Source organism: Lepidothrix coronata, unplaced genomic scaffold (assembly GCF_001604755.1).
Source record: "Lepidothrix coronata isolate B3197 unplaced genomic scaffold, Lepidothrix_coronata-1.0 Scaffold43, whole genome shotgun sequence".
NCBI lineage: Eukaryota > Metazoa > Chordata > Aves > Passeriformes > Pipridae > Lepidothrix > Lepidothrix coronata.
Window position 1 is genome coordinate 2,114,724 of NW_016690223.1, and position 26,433 is coordinate 2,141,156.

The following is a 26,433-nucleotide window of genomic DNA, read 5'->3' on the forward strand; positions in this document are numbered from 1 at the left end:
TGAGCAGAAAATTAGGCTCTGCTCCAGCGCTATGTTTATGAGATCCCACGACTGCCTACTGTGGGAGGATACTCTCTGAGATGAAGCAACTATTATAAATGTTTTTCTGAGTTTACACTTGAAAAAAAATGCCTACAATGCAACTTGCAGGACCTGTGGGGGTTAATGCAAGACTCAGGTTAGGTGCTGGGATACCTCAAGCTTTCATTTACATATTTTAATCTCTTCCTCACTTTTGAGGGTGGAGAGTGGGAACACCTTTCTTGTAGGTTCTGTGTGCTTCAGTAAAAACAGGGAAACCATTAATGAAATGTTCTCTTTTTAGATTAGGAGAAGGGGTGGCAAACATCACTGTTAAGTGATAAAGAATGTAATAATTGTAGCAGTTTTGTAATTAGATCTGTTTTCCCTTAATAGTTGGGGAGAACTAAATACATCTTACAAGGTTCATCTTTAGGAATAAAGTCCTTGCCATGCAGGAAAAGCTGTAATTGAAGGACTCTCCTCAGTACCACTGCTTTGCAGTGGCTGGCTGCATGCAGCCTTCTCCAGTCCCTGAATAACACAGAATCACTGCACTTCCAGAGATCCTCACTGCTCCTGGGAGCACTTTGAAGGCTTTGGAGAGCAATGTTTGACAGCTTTAAGAACTGCCTGCTGCCGGCTCATACAGAGCTACAATTACACTTAGGCTTTGGGAGAATACCCTAAGCCAAAAGGTATTCGGTTCTGCAGGAATCCCCTTCAGAGACAATATTTATTTTAAATTTAACTGGAAATAATGATACAATTCTTATATAATTCCACCCTTCCTGAAGTACTTGAGGACTGAGGGGCTGCAGATTAATAGAATCATAGAATCACAGAATATCCTGAGTTAGAAGGGACCCACAAGGATCATCAAGTCCAACTCCTGGCCCTGCACAGGACCATCCCCAAGAGTCACACCACGTGCCTGAGAGCGTTGGCCAAAAGCTTCTCTGTCAGGCTTGGTGCTGTGACCCCTTCCCTGGGGATTCTGTTCCAGTGCCCAACCAGACTCTGTTCCAGTGCCCAACCAGACTCTGGGTGAAAAACCTTTTCCTCATATAGGAATGTAAGTAGTTTTCTGGCTTGCCTGCATAGCTGAGGTAGGAAGGAATGCATGGTGTGCACAGGAAGTGCAGGTTTTCAGTCTTCAGTTGGGAGAGCTGGAAAGTTGGAGTGTCAGGATGTGACTGAGATGGCTGGGAATTAGACAGTTGCTGGCACTTGTAATGTTGCATGTTTTGTTTTGAAGCAGTCAGATAACTTGTCCAAAACTTTTTTCCTGTGTTGTCAATTAATGTAATGCATTTATTGTTATGTAATTACTCGTTGCACTAGTTTTTTTGCATTTTCTCTCACTTGTTCTTCTTCTATACAGAGGAAGGTTTTTCCCTTCAATGCTTAGGGTTAAATATACAGACCTTGCTTTTGTATAAGAGCGTAGATTTGGTTTTTACAATTTTATATTGATTTCTAATACTTTCTAGAGTTCTGCCTGCATGGCAGAGAAAGAGGAAGGCAGCTGTCATAGAGACAAATTGCACAGGAGACTCAGTCCGGTGCTAGCTCCCAGCTATTGAGGCAAATGCAATTTTATTGTTCAGGCTGTACCTCCCTTTTCTGCTTAAATTAATTTATTTTTTTTATCTATCTGTATCTATGTGTGTGGATATACAAATATATCTTTATATAAAAAGCATGGCATAGTTGCATTGTTTTTAGATCATCCAAACACTTTTAAGGTAAAATAGAAGCAAAAATTGGGTTGTCACATAGAGCTTTCTATCTGCTTATGTCTTTGTGCTAGGAAAACAAGATGATGTCATAGTGGTATGTACTGTAAAAATTTCCTTGGGACATCTTCTGTTACCACAAATGGTTATCAATTAGTTTAAACAGATCACTCTCAGGTAAAAATCTTAACTAATCTGAACCATCTCTCTTGTTTTCTCCAAAACAAACTAGCATTTAAAATTTAGTAAAACACCTCCACTTTGACTAATTATTTGTTGTTTCAGATTTTGCTAAAACTTAACTGTCTTTGGATAGTGCTGCATTTTTTCAGAGGAATAAAGTTCCTTGTTCTTGGTTTAGCAAGTCTGCTTTGATATGTCATTTGCTGTTGGTTTTTAGAGCTGAGTGATTTTGAATTTGGAAAAGCAGAAATGTAATTATGACCCTTTCCATTAAGAGGCAAGGTTTTCTGTCATTCTTGTTAGGAAAAAAATTATTTTCATTTAGAAAGCTTTGATTTTAATTTGTAGCAATGAAATTGTAGGAAAGATTTTGCCTTTTCATCCTGTTTTTCTGCTGACTAGGAAAAAATACAGGAAAATGTCTTCTCCCCACTAGCTAAAATACTTGCCTTATTTTAGTTTCAAAGTAAATATGCTTATGATCTTTTGTTAATTACCTTCTGCTCTTTCACCAGCATTTGAATTGCACTCACTCTCCAGTAGAGTCTAATATGCCAAAAATGCATTTGTCTGGGATTGAGCTGAAGGGACAAGAGTCCGTGTCTTAATTATGGTAGAATTATCTACTTGTGTGTCACATTAACTTAGACTTATTCCTTTTGCTATTCATAAAACAGGGTTTGCAAACTTGTCGTTGGATTGTCATTCTGAATCTTTAATTTAGACATGCAGTAAAAAGGGGAAGAATTTGCTTTTTGAGTAAACTCTTGCATTTTTCCTGTTTTGACTATCTGTTGATTCCTGTTGGTTTGAGAGTGGCTTAAATGGCTTTTCAGTCCACACCACATGTAGCTGTTAGTGTTCCATGGGTTTTAAGTTAGACCAAGTACTGTTAGCATCTAAGAGTGTGTTTATGTAATAATGGATGTGATAAGAGTGGTGTGAGAGGCTATTATATAGAGATTTGTGTCTTAAAAGTTATGAAATTGGCTTAAAAATCAGGTCGTCATTTAAAATAATGACGGAGGGGATGTGCGCCTTATTTTGGAGCCTTTATAATCTTTTAGAGGAGGCTCTTTCATAGAAGCGAAGACAGCTAGAAAAATTTTGGTTTGGGCTCCCCCCCAACCCCCATGATTTTGCACCATCTTATGACTTTCTAACAGAAACATGTAAAATACCAACATGCTAAAAATGCTGTGAATCGGCAGTATGAAAGCCAGATACTGGAGATTGAGATAAAGGTGTAATCTGGCAATTTTCTTTCAAACTCTTTTGTTGATGGTGTGTTTAGTATTGCCTAGGAGAGTCTTTTGGAAGAAAAACACAGTAATTACAGAAATACTCCTCTGTACAGTACAGATGTCAGCATTTGTGGTCATTGGGTGTGACTGTTAAGAGAGAAGGACCCTTTGGAGCAGCCAGCCCTTTTCTGCGGGGTGGTACTTTGGAACTGGTATAACTGGCTTCCTCTTGTGGGGCAAGCAATAGTGGAGTTTTACACTACCAGCATGCTCAAGGACTGGTTACTGTTTTTCAGCCATTTTTGGTATATTATGCAGCTCTAAAAGGTAAGGTGACTGCTGCCAAAGTGTTTTAGCATTGATAGGATGAATGGAGTCAATTATAAAGGGTCCCTTCCTTTTTCCTCAGCCTTTGAATAGGGCCTTCAGCAGTTTGGACCTCATTTTCTAGCTGTGCTTTTTTCTCTGTAAGGGCGTTTGCATGTTATTTCTGGTTGCTTTTCACATTCAGATATTCATTTCCAATTGCTATTTTTGTGGGGATTTTTCCTCCTCTTAGTTCTCTTTTTTTCTTACTTGCATCATCTATAAATGGAACTGATCATAAATGTCTGTCTGAGGAACACAGGGGCAAGTGCTTTCAGTCACTGTTGCACTGTACTGAAAGTGCATTTGCATTTTGAAAAAGAAAAAAGTTGCAACCCTTTTTTGAAGCAGGATTTCTATTCGTAAACCATGTGCTATTTTTGGTGTGTCAAATATGCAGGCTTCCTGTGTGAAACCGATAGCAAAAAAAATCACAGGAGACCTGGAGCAGTGACTCAGGTCACAGCAGGCCTGTTTGCATGACACTCGTGTCATCAAAATAGTCCTGCTTTGGCATCCTTAAATGAGATTTTCTTTTCCTTTAGATGGTACATCTGTTCAAAGGCATATTTGATCATAAATAATTTGGAGAAAAACAATTTTCTGTTCTTCTGAGAATATCATACATCTTTGCCTCCTTGTTACTTCTGAACTCCTTACATCATCATCATCTGATTTTGGGCAAGTTGTCAATTTTCATTACTAGAGTCTGCTCAGAAATTGTTTCTCCCTTTTTCCTTCCACTTCAGGCATGTTAAGTCAGATAAATTCATGCACTGATGTTTAATAACTGAGCACTAATCACCCTAGTGCAATATTGATCAGCAGCCTTTTTGTATACAATGATCAGAATGAGTAATAGCTTGCTAGTAAACACGGAGGAGTGGGGGGGTGAAGATGACAAGTTAGCCCCATGTAGAAGTTGATATAGCTTTTCTAATTTCCAGAGGTTTCTAGACTCCATCCAGTAGCGTTATCTTCTCTTTTCCCCCTCTCCTGCTCCAAACTGTTTCTCTTCTTGTTCTCCTGTTCAAGCCAAGCATAAATCCTCCACTTCTGTAGATGGTGTGTCTTTCAGCAAGTGTGCCAGTCCCTCTTCTCAGGTCTGCTGGTGCTGCTGAGGTTGTCCAGTGTCTTATTTTCCCGTGGAGCCTGTCATTTCTCCTTTCAGTTCACTCGAAGCACGCTCAGGCTTCCTCTTTCATGGGGGCGTCCTGTGAATATGGCACTTGAAAATGAAAAATGACTGCTTGTGAGTTAATTCAGTTAAAAAGAAGCCAGGGAAAACCCAAGTAGGCAGGGCTGCGGTGTGTGGGTTGAAAGCTGTTTTTTACCCCCTCCTTCCTCCCACTCTTTCCTTACCGGGTAAAAGACCCAGTCTGTGCCTGAACTTGCTATTCTGAATAACCTCTTATCTGCACACAGTGACTGATGCTCACATCCTGTTTGCTACCAGCTTAGCTGAACGAGTGCCCTGAAGAGTGACATTTCTATTTCTGTTGGGTCTGTTTCAGTGAGTTTGCAGGCTGGCTCTCTGCTGCTGCCTCCATCACATGCCTTTTGATTCTCTTCTGTGAATTTGAGGAAACCTGCTCTTCCTTTGCTGTTTGTATGAAATAGCAAAATCATTGTGGGATTTGGAATGGCATCTGGAAAAATGAGGTAGACTTTAAACAGAGGAAGAATCTATATTAAGTCAAGATTCTTAAGTATTTAGACTTTGATTAATGCTGTGCTAATGCAGAACTAGTCTGCCCAGGAAATAACATGAATAAACCTGTGAATCCTATTCTTGCCAAACTGTAGGTTTTGATAAGGGACTTACTAACTTCCTTGGAAAAACTGTAGATTTAAATGTTCCTCTTTTACTTTAAGTCCATAACACCAGTGAGTTCACATCTTATTTTTCTAATGAAATCACTTTGCCGTGTTTAATAAACTATCTGCACACTTTCAAATCTGTTTTACTGGTGGAGGTGCTCAGGGAAGCTGAAATGCAGTATTAATTATCCATTCTAAAATACACTTGATTGAGTGGCTCATGCTGCAGGAGTTCTTCATGCCAAACTTTGTTGCATCTGCTGCATTTACCAGTTTATTAGTTGCAACCCACGTAGTCATGCTTGTAAAAATACAGTCACCTAAAAACCCCAAGACAAACCCCCCTGTAATTGTCAAGTCTATTTTTGAGATGGCTGTGTGGAGAAAAATAATAAAGGGAATCTTCTTCCAATTTTAATTAAGTTTACTGTGAATTAAATGTTGAGGCTAAGCAAGTTCATCTTCTTACCCTTTTTAGAAGCCCGTGCTTCTGCAGCAGAATTAAAGTAAAAATGAGTGGAAATGTGAGTACATCTAAATTAATGGCTCCCACAATGAGACATTCCTCTGCTGTTCCTTTTAACTTACTCCACCTTGAGGATGACTTGGATGAGAGCTGACAATGTAGCTTTCTTTTACCCCCTGCCACCACATCCTTCTGCCGAGAAGGACAATTTCTGCCATTTCTCCTTCGCTGACCTTGACCATGATAGGATGCTGGGTGCAGGCTCCCCAGCTGTGGCACAGTGGGTGCTGATGCCATATACCTGCAGGGAGGGCCAGGGACTGTGCTTGCTGCCAGGGTGGACACACTGTACTTAATCCACATGTCACGATGTCTCCTGTTGGCACTTGTGGTACTCCCGTGGCCCTGGCTGTCTCGAGCCGTCTCCATCTGATGTGGGAAGAAGCTTTGTGCACTTGTGCACAATGGGCTGTAGAGCTGCTGCCAGAGGAGACCAAAGGTACAGCTGGGATTGGGAGAGGGTGCTTTTATCACCCTGCAGCATGGCAGTCAGTGGAGACGGGCGGGTATCTCTGCCGGGGTATGTAATTGTCTTGCCATCTTGAGATCGGAGCCTCCCCATGCTGGAAGGCTTTGATGCTGTGACTCTCACGGCAAGGCATTTGTGGCCAGCTCTCCAGAAGGCTCAGGAAGAGGTTAGTGCCGTAGGTGGTGGTGCTCTTACTCTGCAGACGGGCCTGGTGAGGGCTTGCTGCTCTCTGTCTGGCCATGTGTAGGTTGCAGTGGTGTGGCTCTCAGCTGGAATTTCTTGCTTGGTTTGGATTACAATAAAAATAAGATGCCAAATCCCACCAGGTGAGGAAAGCCCTCTCCCACAGGCACTGCAGTTCTAGTCCCACTAGAGTGTCCAGTGTTTAAAAGGGAGTGTGCTTACTGGTGCAGCTGGGTTTTGACCTCCCCACAGGAGGCTGGTTTGCTCCTGGAGCTAAACAGGTCTTGCTCTGGTTTGTCTTCATTGCAGAGCCGTTGATCTTACTGTCTAATTTAGGAGACATTTCTCCAGAGCCTTGTGATAGTACCTGGTGGAAGGAGAATTGGTGTAAGCTGCTTGCAAAAATGCCAAGTCGTGGTGAAGTCCCAGGTTTTTTTGAGTTCATGAGGTCTGGGCTTATGACATCTGCGCTGTTGAGGCTTCTGAAGCCAGGCCCTGGCCTGATGAGTTTGTGGTGATTTGGGCTGTGTGAGCGAGATGAAGGCTTCACATGCAGTCAAGAGTTGCCTCATTTTGGAGGATGTCTGCAGCATGTGTTTTGTTTTGCTTTCTGGGATTTCATTCGATCAGGAGAAGGAGGAGAGGGAAAGAGAAATGATAGTGTAGAAATGGTGCACAAGCAGAGTAGAATGTATAGGTAAGTAGCAGAAATAACGTGTATGTTCGTGGATGTGGGGTAAAACTGAGGTCTCTGTTGCAGGAGGATAGTCAGTCATTCTTCAGTCCATGCCTGCTGCAGGTGACAGTGATCTGTTGAGGAGGCTGAGCAGAGCTTGGGATGGAGCACAGCTTTGTTTCTGTAGAGAGCCCAGGGATACTTGGAAACCCCACATCCAAGGAGCCTCTCAAACCATTTATCAAAGTGCTTGGTGTTCCTCCTCAATTCATCATGCAAACCAATATTAAATACTAAGCAAGGAAAAACCGTATATTAAATAGACGGTTATGGGGGAAATGGTGCAAATCCATTAGCTTTTGTCAGGTCGTCCTTATTTCTGTTTTTATTTGTCACTGCTAATGGATTTAGTGCAACTTACTCCCTCCTACCCATTTCTGCTAGCTGTTAACCCTTTCCCCTGGAAATTCACCCACTGGCTAATTTCATCATTAATATACCAATAGGCAAAAAATGACCTGCAAACCTTTAGCACAGATATAAGTGTTGAATAATTTTTTTAATATCTCTTGTGTGAAGGGTTGTGTTTTAAAATTGTCCCTAGGTTTCCATATCCAATGTAACTATATATTTATAAGAAAAGGCAATTTGTGTCTTTTCCAATTTTATAATGTAGATAATATGAAGAGTATCAGATGACCAGTGAGTATTTGAATGAGTGCACCTCTGATAGGAAATTAGCATGCCCCACTAAATAGGCTGGAGTCTCAGGGGTTTTTTCCTTTTTGCCTTTGATTTTATTGGTGACCTTGAGAAGTTCTTTTTTATTCTTTTGTTTCTTCATCTCCTCAATTTTCTTTTCAATAGAGTAGGGATAATTACACTTTCCATGTATACACAGAAATTCTATAGGCTGAAAGAGCATTATTAATGCTACTTGCTGCCTAATCTCCCTCAAGTGTGCTTGTGATGGCCCATCATGCTGACAGGCTTGTCTTCTGGATGCTCCTGCTTTCCCGGCCCAGTCTCCCTGTTTGATCTTGCACTTTGTTCCTTCCTTGCAGTGTCACAGCCTGTCTTCTTCAGCGCCCTGACTTTGCCTAGCCTGGGGAGGCTTTGGGGGTTGCTAGGCACTAGCATGAAGCAACATCTATTTTATATAGGAGCCAGGCATTGTTTAAGGGCAGTTAATGATTCTGCTTTCTTCAGCTGCTTGCAGGATTTCTGTGTGGCAGCCTAATAGCTTTATAGGGTGGTTTGCATATAAACTCAACAAGGAGATATTTAACAAGCTAAGTATGACTCTTGGAGTTGGGTGACATAATGCAACACCTCCTGAGCCTCTTGGAGAAATCGTTTTATGACGAGAGCAGTGGGAAGCTAATGTGGTATGAGATGTAGTACTGCTGGCTGTAGGCAGTCATTTTGTGTGAATTTACCTTTACTAATGGACAGGTGCTGCTGTGCTGGAGGAGCACTGGACTAGCTGTGCCCGTGGTGTTACCTGGCAATGGGTCACCGTGGTTGAAATAATGGTAGAGAATTGTTCCAGACCCAGTGTTGAAGCGCCCCTTGCCAGGATCAGGAGCCTGGACTCTAGGGATGTGCTTTGGGTTGTTAGTCTTTGGTAGCAGCTCAGACTTGCTGGGTGTCTAGAAGACATTTCTGACTTCTCTGTACTCATGAGGGGAAGTACTGAGGTAAAAAATTGCTTAAAAGCCCACAAACGTCTTCATTTGCGTAAAACCTGAACACAGTCATTCCTGTGCCTACTGTTTCTTTGCTCTACCTGTGGCAGGTAGACAAGGCCTTAGGATCTGTGCCTGTGACACTATTTACAGGGGTCTCTCTGGAGGTTTGGGTGGGAGGCAGGGGTGGGCAGCCTCTGAAGGCACCACTGCAGGGAGCAGGGCCCTTCACTCTGATAGCACACATTAACCCAGAGGTACAAGGAAAATTTCTGGTTATGTCTTGTGCTGGTGAGACTTGAACTCCTTTAATATTAGAAGACCACTGGACAGTGTGCATTTTGGTAGCACTTTCTTGTGTTGCGGGATCTTGCATTGCATCTTGCCTCTGAAATAGGTTGGGTTTTTTTGACTATGGGATATCACAACCTTCCCTTTTCTCAGCTGTTACTTCACAGCGCTGGTCTAGCCTCTTTATTCCTGTATCATTGTTTATTTGTATGCTTGGCTTCCTTTTTGTTTTATTTCATTTTGAGACAAAGTAGTCTTTTTCCACTCTAATTGTACTTCCATTCTCAGGGAAGTAACTTACCCACCCAACCTCTCCAGTCAGAAAGAAGTCCCCATTTTGTGACTGAAAGGAGAGCAGAGACATGGAGATGGTTTATGCCGCTGCACCACTTGAGGAAGAACCAGGCCACTTTCCTAATGGCAAACCAGGGGGTTAAAAGGTTGATGGCTGAGTTGGTGTCTGGGGTATCTCACTGAGCAAGTGAGCTAAAATACGAAGAGGTGAGTGTGAAAGCAGAGACTTCGACTTCTGTGATTTGAAGTAATGGATGTTTTTACTTGGAGCAAAATAGGATTTAAAAAGCCCCAACATTTTGTTTTCTTGAGAAATGCTGGTGGGTTCTTGATGCAGGTGGTTTACTTGGGTTGAACACTGTACTTCAGCAATCTTTCCCATCAAACCTTTAATTTCAGGCATTAAATCAACATATGTTTATGATTATGTAATTGTGTTTTAGCTAGTCTCTTCACTCTTTTTCACCTTCGTTGTTTGAGCTGAGCTGTGACAGCTACTTTACTGAAAAAAAAGTTGAAAGTGTACTGGAGAAATGGATGTGAAGGTTTTGTTATGCTGCATGCAGATATTACTTTAGTTTTCTCTTGGTGTCAAGCTGGCACATAACATTGCCAAACCTTCTTTGGAAGAGCAGGGGAAATTTCTAATTCTCTTAAGTTCATAGGTCAGGAGGATTTTTTGTGAGGGTTTATGAAAATTAAATGCTTAATATGCAGTTGTCACTGTCATAAAATGTAGTTAGGGTCTATAGTGCAATTCTTAAAGCTGGACATAGAGAATTTTGCTGGTCTGTGCTAGAAAAGTTAAAAGATAATGAAGAAAAGCTACCCTTAAACTGCATGAATAGTTATTTGTAATTTTTATGTGAGATTGCAGTAAATCTGAGGAATGTGTTTTGTAATAATAGGAATCATTGGCAGTGGCTTTGTTTTTCTTTCTTTAAGAATTTCTTAGCAGTTGTACTTCTTAATTTAAAAAAAAAGCTACCCAAAACCAAACAAAACCCCCCACAAAAACTAGCTGACCTCATATGATTCAATGCTTTGTGTCTTTCTGCAAATTACTTAATTTGTTTCATTGTTCATTGCTAGAGAACCCACTAAACTCATATGCAAGGTAAAAGGAAACAGGATAAAGTTTTCCTGTTATCTATGACTACCCACAAAAAACTATTTCCAACTGGAGAATCTATGTAGGAGAGCAGAGCAAGCAACATTGTCTTTCTTAATAACTTGAAATACCAATGAGCAAAGATAACCAACAATTTTAGACAGGCTGGCAGACCAACTTCGGCATCTAATCTTAACTCTTCCTGAGCATTTGCCAGCCAAGTAGTTTAAAATTTATTATGTAATATCACTTCCAAGTTTTGATACTAGTATGTTAATTCTGATGCATGTAGATGAAGGAACTGAACTAGTTCTATTTTTGCAGTTATACCCTTCATTTGGAGTAGCATGATACTAATGTGAGGGACAGGTAGTTGAACGAAAAAGGTGAGGCATACTCTTGTCATCACTGTCTGCAAGTGAATGGCACATAGCTTGCCTTTGAGTAGTGTTCCTGGTTGCACAAGTTCTCTTTGGATATTGAAAAACCTCTCTGCCCTGGCTGTTGCAGTGCTGATTCAACACAGTATCAGTGGTCACAGCAGGCTTGCATTTTCTAGCCTTTGTGAATTTTGTAATCACGAAGCACTTTTTTCTCATAGTGCCTGCATGACGTTTGCAGACCTTCAAGAGTAGGGACATATTTGGTGAAGGATATGTGATGTTGTATTGTGGAATGGCTTTTAAGTCACTTGGCAGTTTCTCTGCATAGTGCAAAAAGTTATTTAAGCAAGTCATTCTCTCTTGAGGTGGATTTTGCAGTGATTATTGTGTTCCTCTCAGTGTATTTCAGAGCTGAAGGCAGGGGGTCATGAGGTGCAACTGAGAAAGTATTTTACTTCCCTTCCTCCTGCTTCTCTGTTTCCTCACGAAAATGCCTCATTTTTCTTGTTAAATACATTTTTGTTAGAAGGTTAGAAAAGGGGAATTTGTGTTTAGGAGGAATTCTTGATGTTAGTTTGCTCTTCCTGGGAACCAACCAGAAACCCATTTTAATCAAGGCTTCCAGAATTGCTGTCTTGTGGGTGACTGCAGTCTCTTGAGCGCTTGTGCAGGTCCTTGCTGCCTGACGGCCCTGGGCACGCTCTCACCACTCCCAGAGGTTTCATGCACAGGTGTGAGCAGTCAGCAGTGACACAGAGTCTGTGAAAAGGTGGCTGATGGCTTAGTGCTGCTACATTTGGTGTGGTGCAGACACAGAAGTTCAGAAATGTGTTTCTGCTCTAAAACAATTATTATTTCAGGTTCTGGTCCTGGCTGTAGTTAGTCAAATGGTTGTTTTAAATTTTGTGGTGATATGGATAGTTCTATCCTCCAGTTCTTTTTGATCCTGTAGAAACACTTCTGTGCTCATAAAATACTTGGACACCTGTAGAAGTTGTTTGGCATTCCCATGGATTAGCTTGGTGGCAAATCTGTGTGAAAGGTTTACTTCAAGCCTGCTGTTGCAGCGTAACTGGACACAATAAGCTCAGGATAAGTATTTCTTTGGAGTAAGAACCTTTGATACCCAATAATCTCTCCATTATTACTTGCAAAGAGGTCACCTCCTGTAACAATAGTAGGTTTCATCCTTGAGAGAAAACTAGATATGTAATGGTGAATACTGACACTGAAAGGTAGGTTCCTCATCACTGCAGGTGTCCTTAATGTTATTCACAGGTCGTGTGTTAAGGACTGCAGCAACTTGCACTAAGCTAGGCAGGGACAGATGTCACAGTGGTGTGATTTCAAGATTTGATAGCTTGAGGCTGCAGATGCTAGTTGGAAATGCCCTTTTTTGAATAATAGGAAATCTCTGCCTTTTCTGTTTGCTTTTATGGTTACTGAAGTACCCCTGTAGCCTGCATGACATATTTCTCAGATGGTGTACATCTGTACCACTTCAGCCTGTGTAGCTGCCATATGCCTGATTCATATTGTTGATAGTTTTGTTGAGAAGAGCCTAGCCATGGCCACTCATCCTCCTCCTCATTTGGTAGTGGAGAAGTAAGAGGACAGATCTGCTCAGTGGAGAGCTGTTGTTTGGAGTAGCAAGGTCTTAAACTGTTGTTTAATAATTCTCAGCTTACTGCATAACCTAGGTGCCTGTGCAGAGCTGTGGGGTCAGCCATGGGTCTTGTTTTGGCTTCTCTCCTCCCAGTCTACCCCTATGTTGGTGCCCAGCATCTTGGTGTCTCTGGTCTCACATGCATGGCCTGGCCTTTTTATCAGGGCTGTGTGCCAGCCTTACTGCCTAGCTCACCTCAGCTCTCCCCTGTACTCCCGCCCTATGTCATACTGGTTTTCCCATTCATGTTACAAGCTGCTTTGTGTCCAGCCAGAGTCCTGTTTTTCTTTTCTCAGTGTGCTGTTCCAAGAGATGCATGGAGGTGTCACCACACCTCCTGCTGCAGAAGGGGAGAGCTTCCATTCCCCTCCCTGGCTCTCCATATCCATCCCCTGCTTTGCAGCAGCTCTGGATGCTCATGAGACCCTTCATGTGAGCCAGCTTAATAAGTTTAAATGACATCAAATTGTGTGAGCAGAATAGTTTTCTTTGAAGAAAATGACTTGAAATGGGCTTGTGGAAGAAAGGCCAGACATATGCGAGACATTAGGGAGGAAGACAGTGCAGCGAGGATCAGGGAAGCAGCAGGAGATGGGAGGACCCCTCCACCCACTACATCCCTTTTGGGAGATATTTTTTTTTTAGGGGTCTGTTCCCTTAGGGACCATCTTGGTGATGCTGCTGCTGTGAGAGATATGGGCATCTGGAGCTGCTCCTCCCTGGTGTGGATTCAAAGTGAATGTATTACCAGAGCTTCAGAAGGTAAAATTTGGAATTGCCAACTTCCCCCTGAGCCAACATGTTCTGTGGTTCCTCTATCTGCTCCCTTCTCAAAGCTTTCTTTTGGCCAGACTGTTTTTATGGCAATGAAAAGAACAAATCTGGGGGAAAAAGCTGCATTCCTAACACGTTTCAAGTCTGTGCTAAAATAACCAAGGAACAAATTTCCTCAAATAAACATTATTTGGAATTTTTATATAGATGGGTTATGTATTTTTTCCCAGCCATTGGTCTTGGAAAGAGCTCAATGCATAATTTTTTTTTAATTGAGCTTCAGGCAGACGGTATCTGATACGTAAGACTGGGCAGTTAGTTGTGAGGTACATGGAAGCAAAATCTTTATCATGAGGAGTTTTAATAGTGGGTAATGCTTTTATTCCCAGCTGCAACAACTGAAAGAGCTGACAAGCAGCATTTTAATTATTTCAGTCTTTTTTTCAATTCTACTGAAAAACGACCAAACATTTTTATTTAGATACTAATAGATTGTGTAAAGTAGGATTTAAAATTTTTGTATGCAGTCCATTGGGAGAAAAACTGACTGAACACTGAGCGTACCATGTAACTTTTCATGGCAATGCGTGGGTTTTAATGGCTGGGAGGCAATCAGAATTGTATATATGAGAAAGAGCAAATGTATTAATAAATTGGGATTTAGTACACAATATCATGGCACAATCTACATATATAGTAAGTGACATAAAAAGGAGTAGCAATTTCCTAGTAGAAAAGGATTTTTTTTAAAATAAAGTTTTCAGTCATAAACTTCTCTGGGGTAAGTTTGTGTTGCTCTCTCTCCCTATTAACACTTCTGAAATAGTTTACATGCAACTGTAGTTTACTCTTTGACAATGTGAAGAGGACTTGTAGTAACATTCCCCTTGTTTTTATTAACCTTAACCAGGAATGAATGCAGAAGCTGTACCCTGTGATTGGCAGGAGGGAGGTGGCTGTGCCTGGCCCTGGGAGCATGTCAGGAGGTCTGAAAGCACTCCAGTGCTGAGATGATCAGGGGGCTGTTATCCACTGCTCAGTTACTTGTTGCCTGGGAGACAAATGTAATCCAGGGATTTATTTTTTTTGACCCTTCCTTGCTGGTTTTTGATTGGAGTCACTTTTGACTTCTGGCATGGAGGAGGTAGTGAAGCAGCACACCAAGTGTCATAAGATGGAAATTAATCACTAACCGAGGGGTCTGAGCGCCAGTGATTTCCTTTCCTGTGATTGCTCTGTGTATGGGAAGACTAATGACAAATCTAAACAGAGTGCTAATGAAGCTCTTCATGCCTCCCAACAGTCAAGAAGGATTCTTAACTGGATGACCCTTAAGCTTTCTTTTTATTCCTGCTCTCTTACATGATTGTAGAAAAACAAAAATAAGTGTCTTAAAAGAGAACTTTACATGGTTGGCGAGCTTTGCCTTAAACTGCATTTGGTTTTGCTGGTATATTATAAGTCAGCTCAGTTGCAGTGAAAATATAGCAAATCTGCCTTCCCAGTGATTTTTTTTAAAATGGAGTGTAATTCTTCTCAATACTTTTTGTGAGAGAGAGTTTCGGTTTTTCAGTGAGATTATTTTTGGCTTTTGCAAGAATACAGGCAAGCCAAACAAATTTATCTTAACTGTAATGAAAGGTTTTGAAGTTACTCTTCAGTAGTGACTTCATATTATAAGGCCCTCAGCTTAAACTAACTCTGATGGTTTTGGGGAGTAATCTCTTCCAGGTACATGAAAAGTCTATCTTGGAAGTAAATAAAAAACCAGAGAAGTTTGGAAACAATATATTGTGTTCCAGTAAGTACAAGTAAGGTAGATGGTATTTAAGTGTAGCTTTTTTTCTTTCCCCAACTTATCCCATGCTGTAAGAAGTAAGGAATCCAATGAAGGTTTTCTCCTGAAAAAACATTTCTAGTTTTGCACATTGCTTACTTAAAAGGAAATTTTATGTTCTTCGTCTGGCTCTTGGATGGAGCATGGAAGTGGAATTTGGGAGGTTTGGATTCTATTTTTGACTCTGTCCTTTGCCTAAAAAAGTCACTTACTAGGCTTATCGTGTCAAGTGTCTGGCTCATTGTGTCATATTTAAGAAGGCTAAGCCTAACAACCTTCTTTTGCAAACTGGTTTGAGATGTGTGGTGCACAGCTTCCACCACTGAGACCAGCAATGGATCTTTCAGTCACCAGCTGCAGTGCTTTACTGAGATGAGAGTCCAAGAGAGTCTCTCTCTAGCCCTTTGAATCTTGATCTCTGGCTATGCAAGGGCCTTGCTTCACTTCAAGAGCTGAAAGATGTCTTCCCTTAGACTCTTCTGTGGCCTTGTGGTAGGGCACCCCTGGGAAGTAATGGGGGAGATGGGCTTGAACCCTGCCATCCTGAAAGAGGCTTGGCCCCATGTTTCTGCTCCCCCAGAGCAGCATGCAGAGAATGGTTTCTCCATCCCCTCCAGCAGCCGTGCTTGTTTCTGACAGAAAGCTGTTACAGCTCCTGTGGGTAGTGCCAGCCCGTCTACTTTTCTTTGGAGACAAGTTTCACATGGTGCTGTGAACTTCCTATGTGCACCCACACAGCCATCCAGTGGGGAAGATTTTTCTCTTCCATTTATTTGTTTTTGTGGAGAATTTGTTGCAGATTTGCTCTCTTTGTATGCTTGGAAGGAGGTCTGTAAGCACTTAACACGTTGCAATGCACTGTGTATCCTAAAGCTGTTGGTGAGGCAGAGGAGCATTTAGGAGGTGGTAGGGCAAAGATGGTAAGTTTTTGAAGGAAACAAGTGTCTGTTCTTGGTCTTCCTTATGGCTTAAGAAAGTTATATCCCACTTCTGGTGTGATTTTGTGTTTGTGTCTGGGTGTGTTTGTTCTTTAACATGTGAACTGAGAGCCTTGTTCCACTGATAGAAGTTGGAGCTGAGAAAAGGGATGATCCTGGATTGAAAAGTGGCAAGAGGTGGTAACGCAGCCTCCCCCACCTGTCCCAGAAAACATCATCATTTACCATAAAATCTTATCTTAATGCCTCGAGAGCTGCCAGTGGAGTTCAGTCAACAATTAGGATTGGTGGGTTTTTTATTTGCTCAAGCAGACCAAGGTTCCTCCTGAGCTATCATTCTGTATGCTTTCATAGTGAAGCTGAGGGAAAGTTGTTTTCATGTGTTTGAGAACTCACACGAAACAATTCAAAATATCCTCTCAGCCTGACCTCTGATGGGATTGAGACAAGATCTGAAATTTCACTGCTTGTAACTGCAGAATAAATACTGAATTTTAGTTTAGTCTTTGCCTTACAGATTGACCGCTTGTGTTGCTCTGTGTGTCCAGAAAGGGTAACTACAGTAACTGTTGTTTTAGCCAATCGCAGTTTCACAACACGCTTAAATGGTTATGGGCTTTTTTTTTTTTGGTTGGTTGGTTTGTTTTGGGTTTTTGGGGTATTTTTTTCCCCTCAGGGGAGAAAAGATGATTAATTTCCTCTTGTAGTATAATGGCATTGATGTCATGTGGGTTGAAGGATAAAGTCCTTTTATTTTTAAAACAGTTGCTGGGTTGTTTAACCCCCTCCTTCTTAGCCTTGTTTCTTGTTAGTATAACAGCAAAAGGAAAAGAAAATCACTTCCAAAAAGAAGATACTTTTCTTCAAAGTTTCCATTTAACAGTTAAACTGTAGCTTCTTATTTTTCCAGTATGAGGTGATGGGGAAATTGCCAGATATTAATAAATCATATTCAATAGTAACAAGAGAGGGGGGGGAAAGAGCAGCCAAACATTCATTCTTACTTTTTTCCCCCTCAGAAGTGTGATTTAAATCATACAGTTGCAATACATTATTAATGGAGCGATAATCTCTGGCAAGCAAACTATGTTCACTTCTGTCAGATAAAAAACCCAAACCCACTGCTTCTACTGACAAATACTGCTAAATAAATAAGGCTGTGCCATTAGATCAAATATTTGATTTTTTTTTTAATTCTTTTTTCTTTGCAGAGTATTGGAAAGGGGTCCTTGTGGTGTATAGACCCAGAATATAGACAAAATCTTATTCAGGCTTTGAAAAAGACACCCTATCACCCATATTCGCATGTGTTCAATACACCTCCCACATCTCCTCAGGCATATCAAAGGTAAGAACTAGATGCTTTTTATAACTCTAAATGTTTTCATGCAATGTTGTGTGTGAATCCTGGCTAAGATGTTCATTGTAATTAAGTGATGCAGTTTGGAACTGGGCTAGTGAAGAAAGCCCAGGAGTGCTGGCAGCAGCCTTGCCTTATATCCAGGACACCTTACCTGCCATGCCCCTGCCTGGCATCAGCAAGCCTGCAGTCTTCCTGCCAGAGCCACAGAGCCACTTGGCAAAGAATGCCTGAAATTTAAGTGCATATAAGCAAATGGAGGGCACCGAAGTGGCCACTTGTCCCTATTATGAAAACGCAGTACCCTCACTCAGTGGAGATGGGCTTGTTTTTTCCTCCCAAGAGAAGTACGCGGCTGGTGTTGCTTGTGCAGGCGGGAGGTGTCCAGGTGAGCCCTGTACCCAGATGGCATGACCAGCCCTTGTGTGACGGGCACCAGTGCTGGCTCTTGGGATCAGCCCGGATTGCCTGCCTTGCTTCAGTGAAACAGACATGGGGTGGGTTTTTTCCACTCGTTTTGCATTTTTTGATCTGGTTTTCATGACAAACGTTTGCAAAGAGAGAATCTACGGCTGCCATCCGCCAAGTGAGAAGGCAAGCACTGGGCTTTGGCAGAACTGCTTTCTCCTCGCTGCTAATACGGAAATTCTTTGCTTCACTTTTTCCAAGCGTTGGCAGGGTGTCACGGCCGGGGCAGGAATGCTGCTCATGGCCCGTGTTGCCCCGCACTCCTCAGGATAGGGAAGGTGTCGGGGGCCAGCCGCAGCAGAGCCCGCAGCAGCGCCGGGACTGAGCGGTGACGCAGACGGCTCTCTTGGCGTCCGAGGTGTGGGGGGGTTTGTTTGTTTGTTTTAATTATTGTTTTTTCCGCGTTATCGTTGAGGCTGGCGGCCGGGCAGGGCAGCGGCCGGGCAGGGCGGCGTGATGGTCGCCGTGGCGACGGAGCATCTCCCCGGCAACGCGCGGGCCGGGCCGGCGCTGTCGCGTCACGAGGCCGCCGGGGCCCGGCCGCGCCGTTGCCGCGGTAACGAGTAATCCCGGCACGGCGCTGGGAATGGGGACCCGGAGCCGGCCGCTGTGTCGCGGGGATCCCCCGCCTCGCCGGGGGTTCCCCTGGTCTGAAACCGGGGGATGGCAGGGCTGGGGGTTCCCGAGGCGGCGGCCCGGCTGTCCTGCATGTCCCATGGGCCACTGGGGAAACACTGTCCCTAGCACCACCTGTGGAAGTACCCCCACTACTGTGCTCTGCAGAAGGACAGATAAATAATTTAAATAGTGGATTAAAATCGTAATTTGTACATTTGAACAAAGCGTGTTCCATGAGCCTCACTTTATCGTTACTGCTGCCTTTTTAAGAGTATTTTAATTATGCTCATACAGATTTATTGAGATATTGCCATATCAAGTAGAAGTGTAATGCACATCTGACATAGAAATGGAGGGATTTTGATCTCTTCTAATCCCTAGAAACAAAAAAATCCGGCATACACATGCAGGTAAAAGCCAGAGGATCTCCCATTTTTTTATGGCTGAAGCAAGTGTTGATTCAATGGGCTGGATTTGCCAGAACCACTGTGCAATCTGCTGGCAGATGTTGCTGGCAGGAGCTTTTTTGGGTTATGCTGAAGGAAGCAATGCAGCAGTGCTGCTGTGAGCAATACTTGCAGGGATGAGCCCTTAGAGACACCCTGGCTGGATGTCGGGGAGCCCATAGTGGTGCAGCTGCCCTGTATCCTGCACAGCCATGTGCCTGCTGCTCTGCCATCCTGATCCTGCACAGCCTTGGCCCACTGCCACTCTGTCTTTGCTCTGTGGAGCAAAGGATGCCTGCAGAGTCTCAGACCTTGGGTAAAACTCATGCTGCCCTCTTCCAGTGGAGTGGGTGTCCAGAACCTCATGGCCTGTTTTCATGAGTGGGAGAGGAGAGGTGTACTGGAAGGTGATAGACAGCCTGGGATTTAAGAAAGCGTTTTGAAAGACTGCCTGCTTTCACCAATGCCCATTTGTAGCTGGACAAATGGCAAAGCTGTCTTCTGAGCGAGGGAAAAGGAGTGGGCTAGCAAAAGTCTCAAAACTGAAAGGGAAACTTCCTCTCCTTGGAAACCATGGAACGTCAGAACTGCTGCTACACTGCTTATGCTGTCAGGTGATTTGGAATCTTCCTTGTAATGACTGCATCATAAAACAAAGAGCTTGCGTGACTGCAGGAGTAAATACCTTTTAAACACAGGTATTGTGTTTCAAAGGAGGCCGGGTTTTGTATGAAGAAACTATGGTCTTGCCATTACTTTTAGTTGACATTTACTGTCAGCATTTCCACTGTTAAATAAAACTCAATCTTCACATAGTATTCTAAAATATTTATTTATTCATTCTTGTACTAATGTCTGGTAAAACATCAACATGAAGCTGGTCTAGGCTATCAGTGAATTTTGAATTAATTCTGGATTGGCAGTTACGTGGTATTTTTTTGAGTATATTTCCAATATATTCATGAGGAGTTTAACATTCCATGTGTGTTTGAAAAAAACCCCAGTAATCTGATGTGTGATTGCTTTCTCATGTGTACAAAGACTTCAGTAAGAGTAGAAAATGTAAATCCAGTCCACCATAGTCAGATCTCCAGAGCAATAAATTGTCATAGTAACGAATTCCAAGGGAAATGTTTCTGATGGAGAGGACAATACATATAGAAAAAATCCTTGGATGGCAGGGGTTTTGCTGTCCATCCATCTTACATAGCGGAAGCCCACAACTAAGAGAAACTGTCACCTGATATTAATGAAATATATCTGCAACCAGATAATTTGCCAGTATTACTTCTGCCTCTGGGAATGGGATTAATTAGAAGAATTACAAGATTTATAAGGGTCAGTTGTTGCAGTTCCAGGGGGGCAAATTGACCTATTGCTTGTCTTTATCAGATGTTTTAAAAGAATAAAGATGCACAAATGAATCACATGTTCTGTTTAGTATCTGCGTAAGCAGCTTAGGGTTGAATTGAGCACAGAGTGGAGGAATGCATTATAAAAATATCCCAGGCAAGATGATCACCAAACACACAAATTCTCCTTTTCTGAGCAGAGTTAATTACATCAGATAATTTAGCTTCCTGCATAAGCATAAAAGGGTGGACCTTTTATGAAAGAGTTTTATGATGTGAACACACGTTTGAATGGCTGGGTCAGTTTATACCAGTAGCATTTGAAATAAAACATAACTCAAACCAGGATATTTGGGTTACATTGGGTTACGTGCATAGAAGACCGTAGTTTCTGGGAAAAAGGCAACCTTGCTGTGTTTGTACATAAAAAGGAACTTCAGACTTCACTTGTGTGAATTGCTACTGCAATTTGGGGCAAAGATTATCTGTAAGCTGGAAGAAGAGAAGAAGAATATAGCAAATTGAATTATTTAATTTTAATTGGTTTGGATGTGTATTCCTAAAAAACAACACTCATGCCAAAAAACAAACAAAACCCCTTGGATTTTTATCTGTTTCTTGTGATTGAAGTGTTTGTCATGAAGTGCAATTTATGATAAATTTCAAGAGTGAACTGACAGTGATACATATGGTTGTTAAAAAAACCCTTTCTCCTTGGTGCGCAAAAATAGTACTTTAGTCTAATGTGTTTCTTTTTAAATATTTACAATTGTGTTGGCAATAGCAACCTTGAAATATTTGTAGACACAAACTTGGTTAAGTAAATATACAAGTCAGTGCCCTGATATTTCATTTATATGTTTTATTTCCAGTTTCCTGACTGTAACTGAAGCGTGGGTGGGATTTTCTCTTCCAGTAGCGCTTAGAGGGGATCTTGGAATGGATTTTTCTCTGGCTGTATTACATGGGCCTATTTCTCAATTCTATTTCTCCTTCTGCTGCTGAAAAGTATCAGAAAATGTAATCTAAAATAACAGAAATTATTAGTTTCACTGAGTGATAAAAAATCTTTGAAGATTAGGGTGACCACCCAGGAGTATTCTAGATCCCTTTATAGACTTGTGGATAATCATTTCATGGCTTTTCATTTTTTTCCAGAGTTTTCTGTTAATTGTAATTTGTTAGAGCATTGGCAAATGTTGACACATCTGCCCTATAACTGATGCAATTGCTAACATACCCAAGATAGAAATTGAAGAGGTGTTTCTTTTGTGTGCTGCCCCCCCCGCCTGCCTGTTCATAAAGGCTTCATTGAGTTCCTCATTAGTTTGCTCCTTCCCATTGGAACAACTCCTTGGGTGAGCTTGGTTCTGCTTCAGGAAGAATTGAGATCCCAGTTAGTCCTGAACTAGATTTGTGCTTGACTTTGGATATGAAGTCCACCTGTGCACATCAGAGCACTCCTATCAGAAAAATGCCTCCTCTGGCGTGCATCACTGCATTTCAGCTGGGCTGCCCTCTGTAGAGAGGGCTTGAGCCTTGCAGGGTTGAAACTGATGGGAAAACATGTAGCAAGAACTCACCTGCAGCATGGTTTTGGTTCTTGGAGGGCAGTCGATGTATGTGGCATCTGCTGGTGGTTGGTGGAGCGGATGCTGCAGAGCCATCCTGCTGCACTGCTGGACTCCCGGCCAGTGCTGCAGTCTTGGTGATGGGGGGGAAACAGGCCCCACAGGGAGTCAGCAGAAAACCACCTCTGCAGCTTGTGTAGTCACTTCCCAGAACAGTATTTCATTTAAATGTGCATGGCTTCATCATCTAGTTTTCCATTCCCTTTCCCCTGTTGAAGTGTAGGTACAGGGGTGGGCCAGTGGATCACAGAGAGCCTGCAGGTATGTGAGTGACTACATGTCTTATGAAACATTGCTAGCCTGGAATTTAAAACATTTAAAGTGGCTTCTGTTTTATCAAATTTAGTGTCTCTTATCACTTTTTGCTGCTGCTGGGTTCCAAAAAATTGCCATGAGCTCTTTCAACATTCTTCACTTATCCAGTGTCTTGTCTTTTGATACCTCCTTCTGACAAAAATATTCTTTTTCTGGAGACAGAGATTAAGAAAAGTGGACTTTATGGTTAGGGTTAGGGTTTTGAGATTTATTCATAGAGACACAATGAAAAGTTCATGAAACTTGGTGGCTAAAGCTGTATTCCTGAAAATCCAAGATTCACAAATCACTGTGAGAAGGTGATGGCCATCACTGTGAGCCCTGTGGTAAATGGCAGGAGAGGTGGCCTGGGCACACTTACATTTGCATTTTGCCTATTTTGAGACTAAAGACACACAGTCTTAGCACTGTCAGTCCTGGCTTTCTGCTTCCATCTCAGCAGTATGAGCCCCCCACGTGCAGTGAGGAGAGTGAGGGGCAGTCCTGTGGCAGGAGCTCCCAGGCAGTGCCTGTGTGAGGCCCTCGCTGCACCCCCACCCCAGGTCCCCCATGCCCCCTGCACACTTCTGCAGCAAAACCTCCTCCAACAGTCACTGCCACATGCTGTCGGGATTAGGTTTGCATAGAGCCCCCTCAGGTTGGGGAACGCTGAAGATGTTACAGGGATGTGAAAGAGACACGTGTTCCCCGTGGAGAGCAGCTCTTGGCTGCTGAGGAAACTGCTGTTGCTGGAACAACTGCTTCAAATATTTGCAGGTTTGATTTTACTGTCTCAAGCTTCGACCTTTTGCAGTTGCTTATTGAAGCTAAATCTGCATCAAAGTCAATAGTTGTAGGTTATCATACTGGGCAAATTATAAGCATTCTTCCTATCTGTACACTTTATAAGTTGAGATCAGAAATTATCTTCTGTGGCCATTTAGTGAAGCTGGTGAAACAATTTTTACCCATTCACTGAAAGACTCTGCAGGGTGTCTCACTGCAAGAAAGAACTTAGAAAAGGAATTAGTTGGTTGTCCTTTGCAGTCTGGAAACACAGATTTAATTCTGTATTATTGTTTTTGCTTTCAATAGGAAATGAAGCTGACCATAGAACAGTCTACTAGTAATTTGTGTGCATGTTACAACCACTTTATCAAGATTGACCTAGATATTTTACTTCCTGGGCAGAGTAAGAAAGAGTTTTCTTCTCTTGGTGTGGTGTTAAGGTGGAGTCTTTGGAGAATTTTTGTTTTGATATTTTTGTAGTTCAGAGGTCTCAGAGAACACAAGTTCTTCCAAAATGTACCCTCTGCCACCGTCGCATGTCTTGATTTGAAGAGCATCTATACTTTGGAATTACGCAGCTTTATGTCTGTTTTCTGGCAGGTTAGAGAATATTGGTTCAGTTTGGTGCCAGGTATGAATAGCAAAGGAAAAGAGAACTTTTGGTTGAGTGAACGCACTGATAAGTGCATATATATTTGAGGATTTGCCAATCCAGGACTTGGTTTCTAACATATTCTTATCAGCTCTCTAGCCATTAGACTTCTGTGATAGAGGAAGTGATTGAGCATAGTTTCCGAAAACAAAACAGATCGACTCTTACCTTTTAAAAGGTGCTTATTTTTAGTATCTTATAGTATGAGGGAGGTGTAGGGGACAATGATAAGTTGGGAAAGGTAGCTACAGATCCTGGACAGAAAAAGAAGAGAAGAAAGTCTGAGTCTATCATCTCTTTCACACAGCAGTTTCATGCATCCTTTCTGCAGCATCCTCGTGCTCAGCAGGAATGGCTGATGGAAATACTAATAACCCTCTAATCACATCTTCATTCCTCTCAAAATTAGTTAAATGCTTCTGAGTCTTCTCAGCTGAGATGTTTTCAATTCTTTCTCATTCATACCCACTAAATAGAAAAAATGTCGTTTCCCATTTGCCAAATACATGAAGATTTGGTTGAGTCTTTGTTTTGTCTGCACATGTGTAGACTTTTGATAAAGTACTTCAAAGCAACATTCTTAGCCTTTCATGTTTCTCTAGATGCCAGGCAAACACCAGGTCTTTGCTTTGTTGTTATTTTTCATAGTTCCATTTGTTGAACAGTCTTCCCAGTTACTTGGCTTCTTAGGCTCTTTTTCCCCTCCTCTGTGCCTTCTGTAGATAAATATAGCCTTATTCCAAAGATAACTTGGAATGGTACCGTAGATATTTCCAGTCAGTCCATGGGAAAAGGAAAGTCTAGGGATGTGTTTTGAAATTTTTGTTACTTTGTAAAATCCTCTCTAGCTCTGGGTATTTCCCTATGAAAATTGTTAAGAGTGACCTCACTGACTTAGTTACTGTCTTCAGAAACTTGAATCATGTGAGTGCTGTGCTTCTGAGACTGTCTTCTGCAGCTCTTCGTCCCTCTTTTCTGTCCCCAGAGTGTGTGCTGTGCGTTGAGAGCACGGGTTGTGCAGTGCGTGCGTCGCACGGTGTAGCAAAAAGAGAGCCTGGGGGACACCTCTCCTTTGGCTGCTTGGCGGTGTGAGTCCATCTCTCACCCTTCATCCCATTAATAACCATTGCATTGCTGTAACAACTGCAGCAGTTGTGTGGGTGGGGAAGCCTGTGCAGTGTTCGACAACAGTTCACTGAAGTTTTAGTAGTTGAAAATTAAGGCTCAGGAATGAGGGTTTGTGTGATGAACAGTGGCTTTCATGAACATCGTGTTTGCTAATCATACAATATTACCATAGTGGAAATCATTTGACTTTTGCGTTTGAAAACACACTTATGAAGCTTGGGAAGCTGCAAATAGTATCATAGTATGTCACATTTTACTGCTGTTGGATTAAGAAAAAGTTTTTTTATTTCCAGAACTCAAGTTAAATTTTTAAATTTAGTTTTAATTACTCTCTTTTTTTTTCTTCTAGATTTTATTGACTTCTCTATTATCTATTGTACCTTTCTTTGCTTTAGTGCCTGTATAAAGAAAGATTGACAGGGAAGGTCACCTTATTTTTAGTTCTGTTGTAAGACTGACATTCATAGAGCAGTGTCTAGTCTTATTAATAGTAATAAACATTCTGTGAATAAAAATTGTTTTGATTAAATGAGAATCTTTCAAAGGTAGGTAAGGGTTGGCTTTTCTCTAAAGGTTATGATTTTAAGACATTTTACAGTTTAACTCCTCATTGTTTATTTAATATTTGTTTAAACAACAGTAAAGTGCATTGACTATTTCCAAGAATTTTAGCTCTGTCTTAAACAAAAACCTGCGTGGACCTTTCATCCTTTCACCTAGCATTTGAATATATATTAGGTAATAGAGAACATGTTTTAACACAGGCAGCTGTTGCAGTTTATGCAAAACTCCCAATATTTGTGTAAGCAATTTGTTCCATATGCAGTATTCCACTGAGAATATCAGTTCTGCCACAGGTTTAGAGGCTTTGGCTAAGGGAAGAGCCCAAGCAGACTTGCTTGGCAGCTCCTCATTGTCTTGTGACAGTCCACTAGAGTCCAAGAGTTGGAGGAACTGACTGCGGGTGACCCATCTTCTCCCCGGGTCATAACAGAAGGTGACAGATAGACCATAAAAATGCTGATTGTCCATAGAGAAATTTCCTTGGAGATGAGCATTGCTAGTGAGAATCAATTCCTTTTCTCTCTGCATGACGTTAGTGGGAAGCAGAATGTAAGAGGGACAGGTTTTGTTGCTGCTCACAGTGTGACTGTGGAAAATCCTAACAACGGGGATCCAGGTGATTGAGGTGACCCTTCTAGTCTTGCATTACCCATCGCAAGTGCAAAACTGAGCTGGGTAGTGAACCTTCAGCCTGGGCTCTGGGTCAGCAGGCAGAGAGTTGGAAGACCTTGAACTTAAGGGGAAGGTAGACTGACCTTCAGACCTTGCAGACTGACCAGCTGGTCTTTGACCTGAACAAAATCCTCTGATTTCCTTATCTTCCAGTCATAGGGGGCACCTGCATGCTGAACCGGGCTTGCCCCAGTAGTGTTTCCAATTACTTTATATATATATAGTTAAAAGAAAAGTGTAATTGCATTT

At 42.0% G+C, this 26,433-nt stretch overlaps 1 protein-coding gene across 8 annotated transcripts in view; it reads left to right on the forward strand.

Annotated features, from left to right (window-relative positions):
• The window catches only part of FOXN3 (forkhead box N3), a 207,898-nt gene that overhangs the window by 84,145 nt on the left and 97,320 nt on the right, over window positions 1–26,433 (forward strand). For all 8 annotated transcript variants that reach the window (XM_017813829.1, XM_017813826.1, XM_017813831.1 and 5 more), the window contains exon 3: window positions 17,422–17,558. In XM_017813829.1, the coding sequence (XP_017669318.1) occupies window positions 17,422–17,558 (137 nt within the window). The remainder of the gene's footprint in view (window positions 1–17,421; window positions 17,559–26,433) is intronic.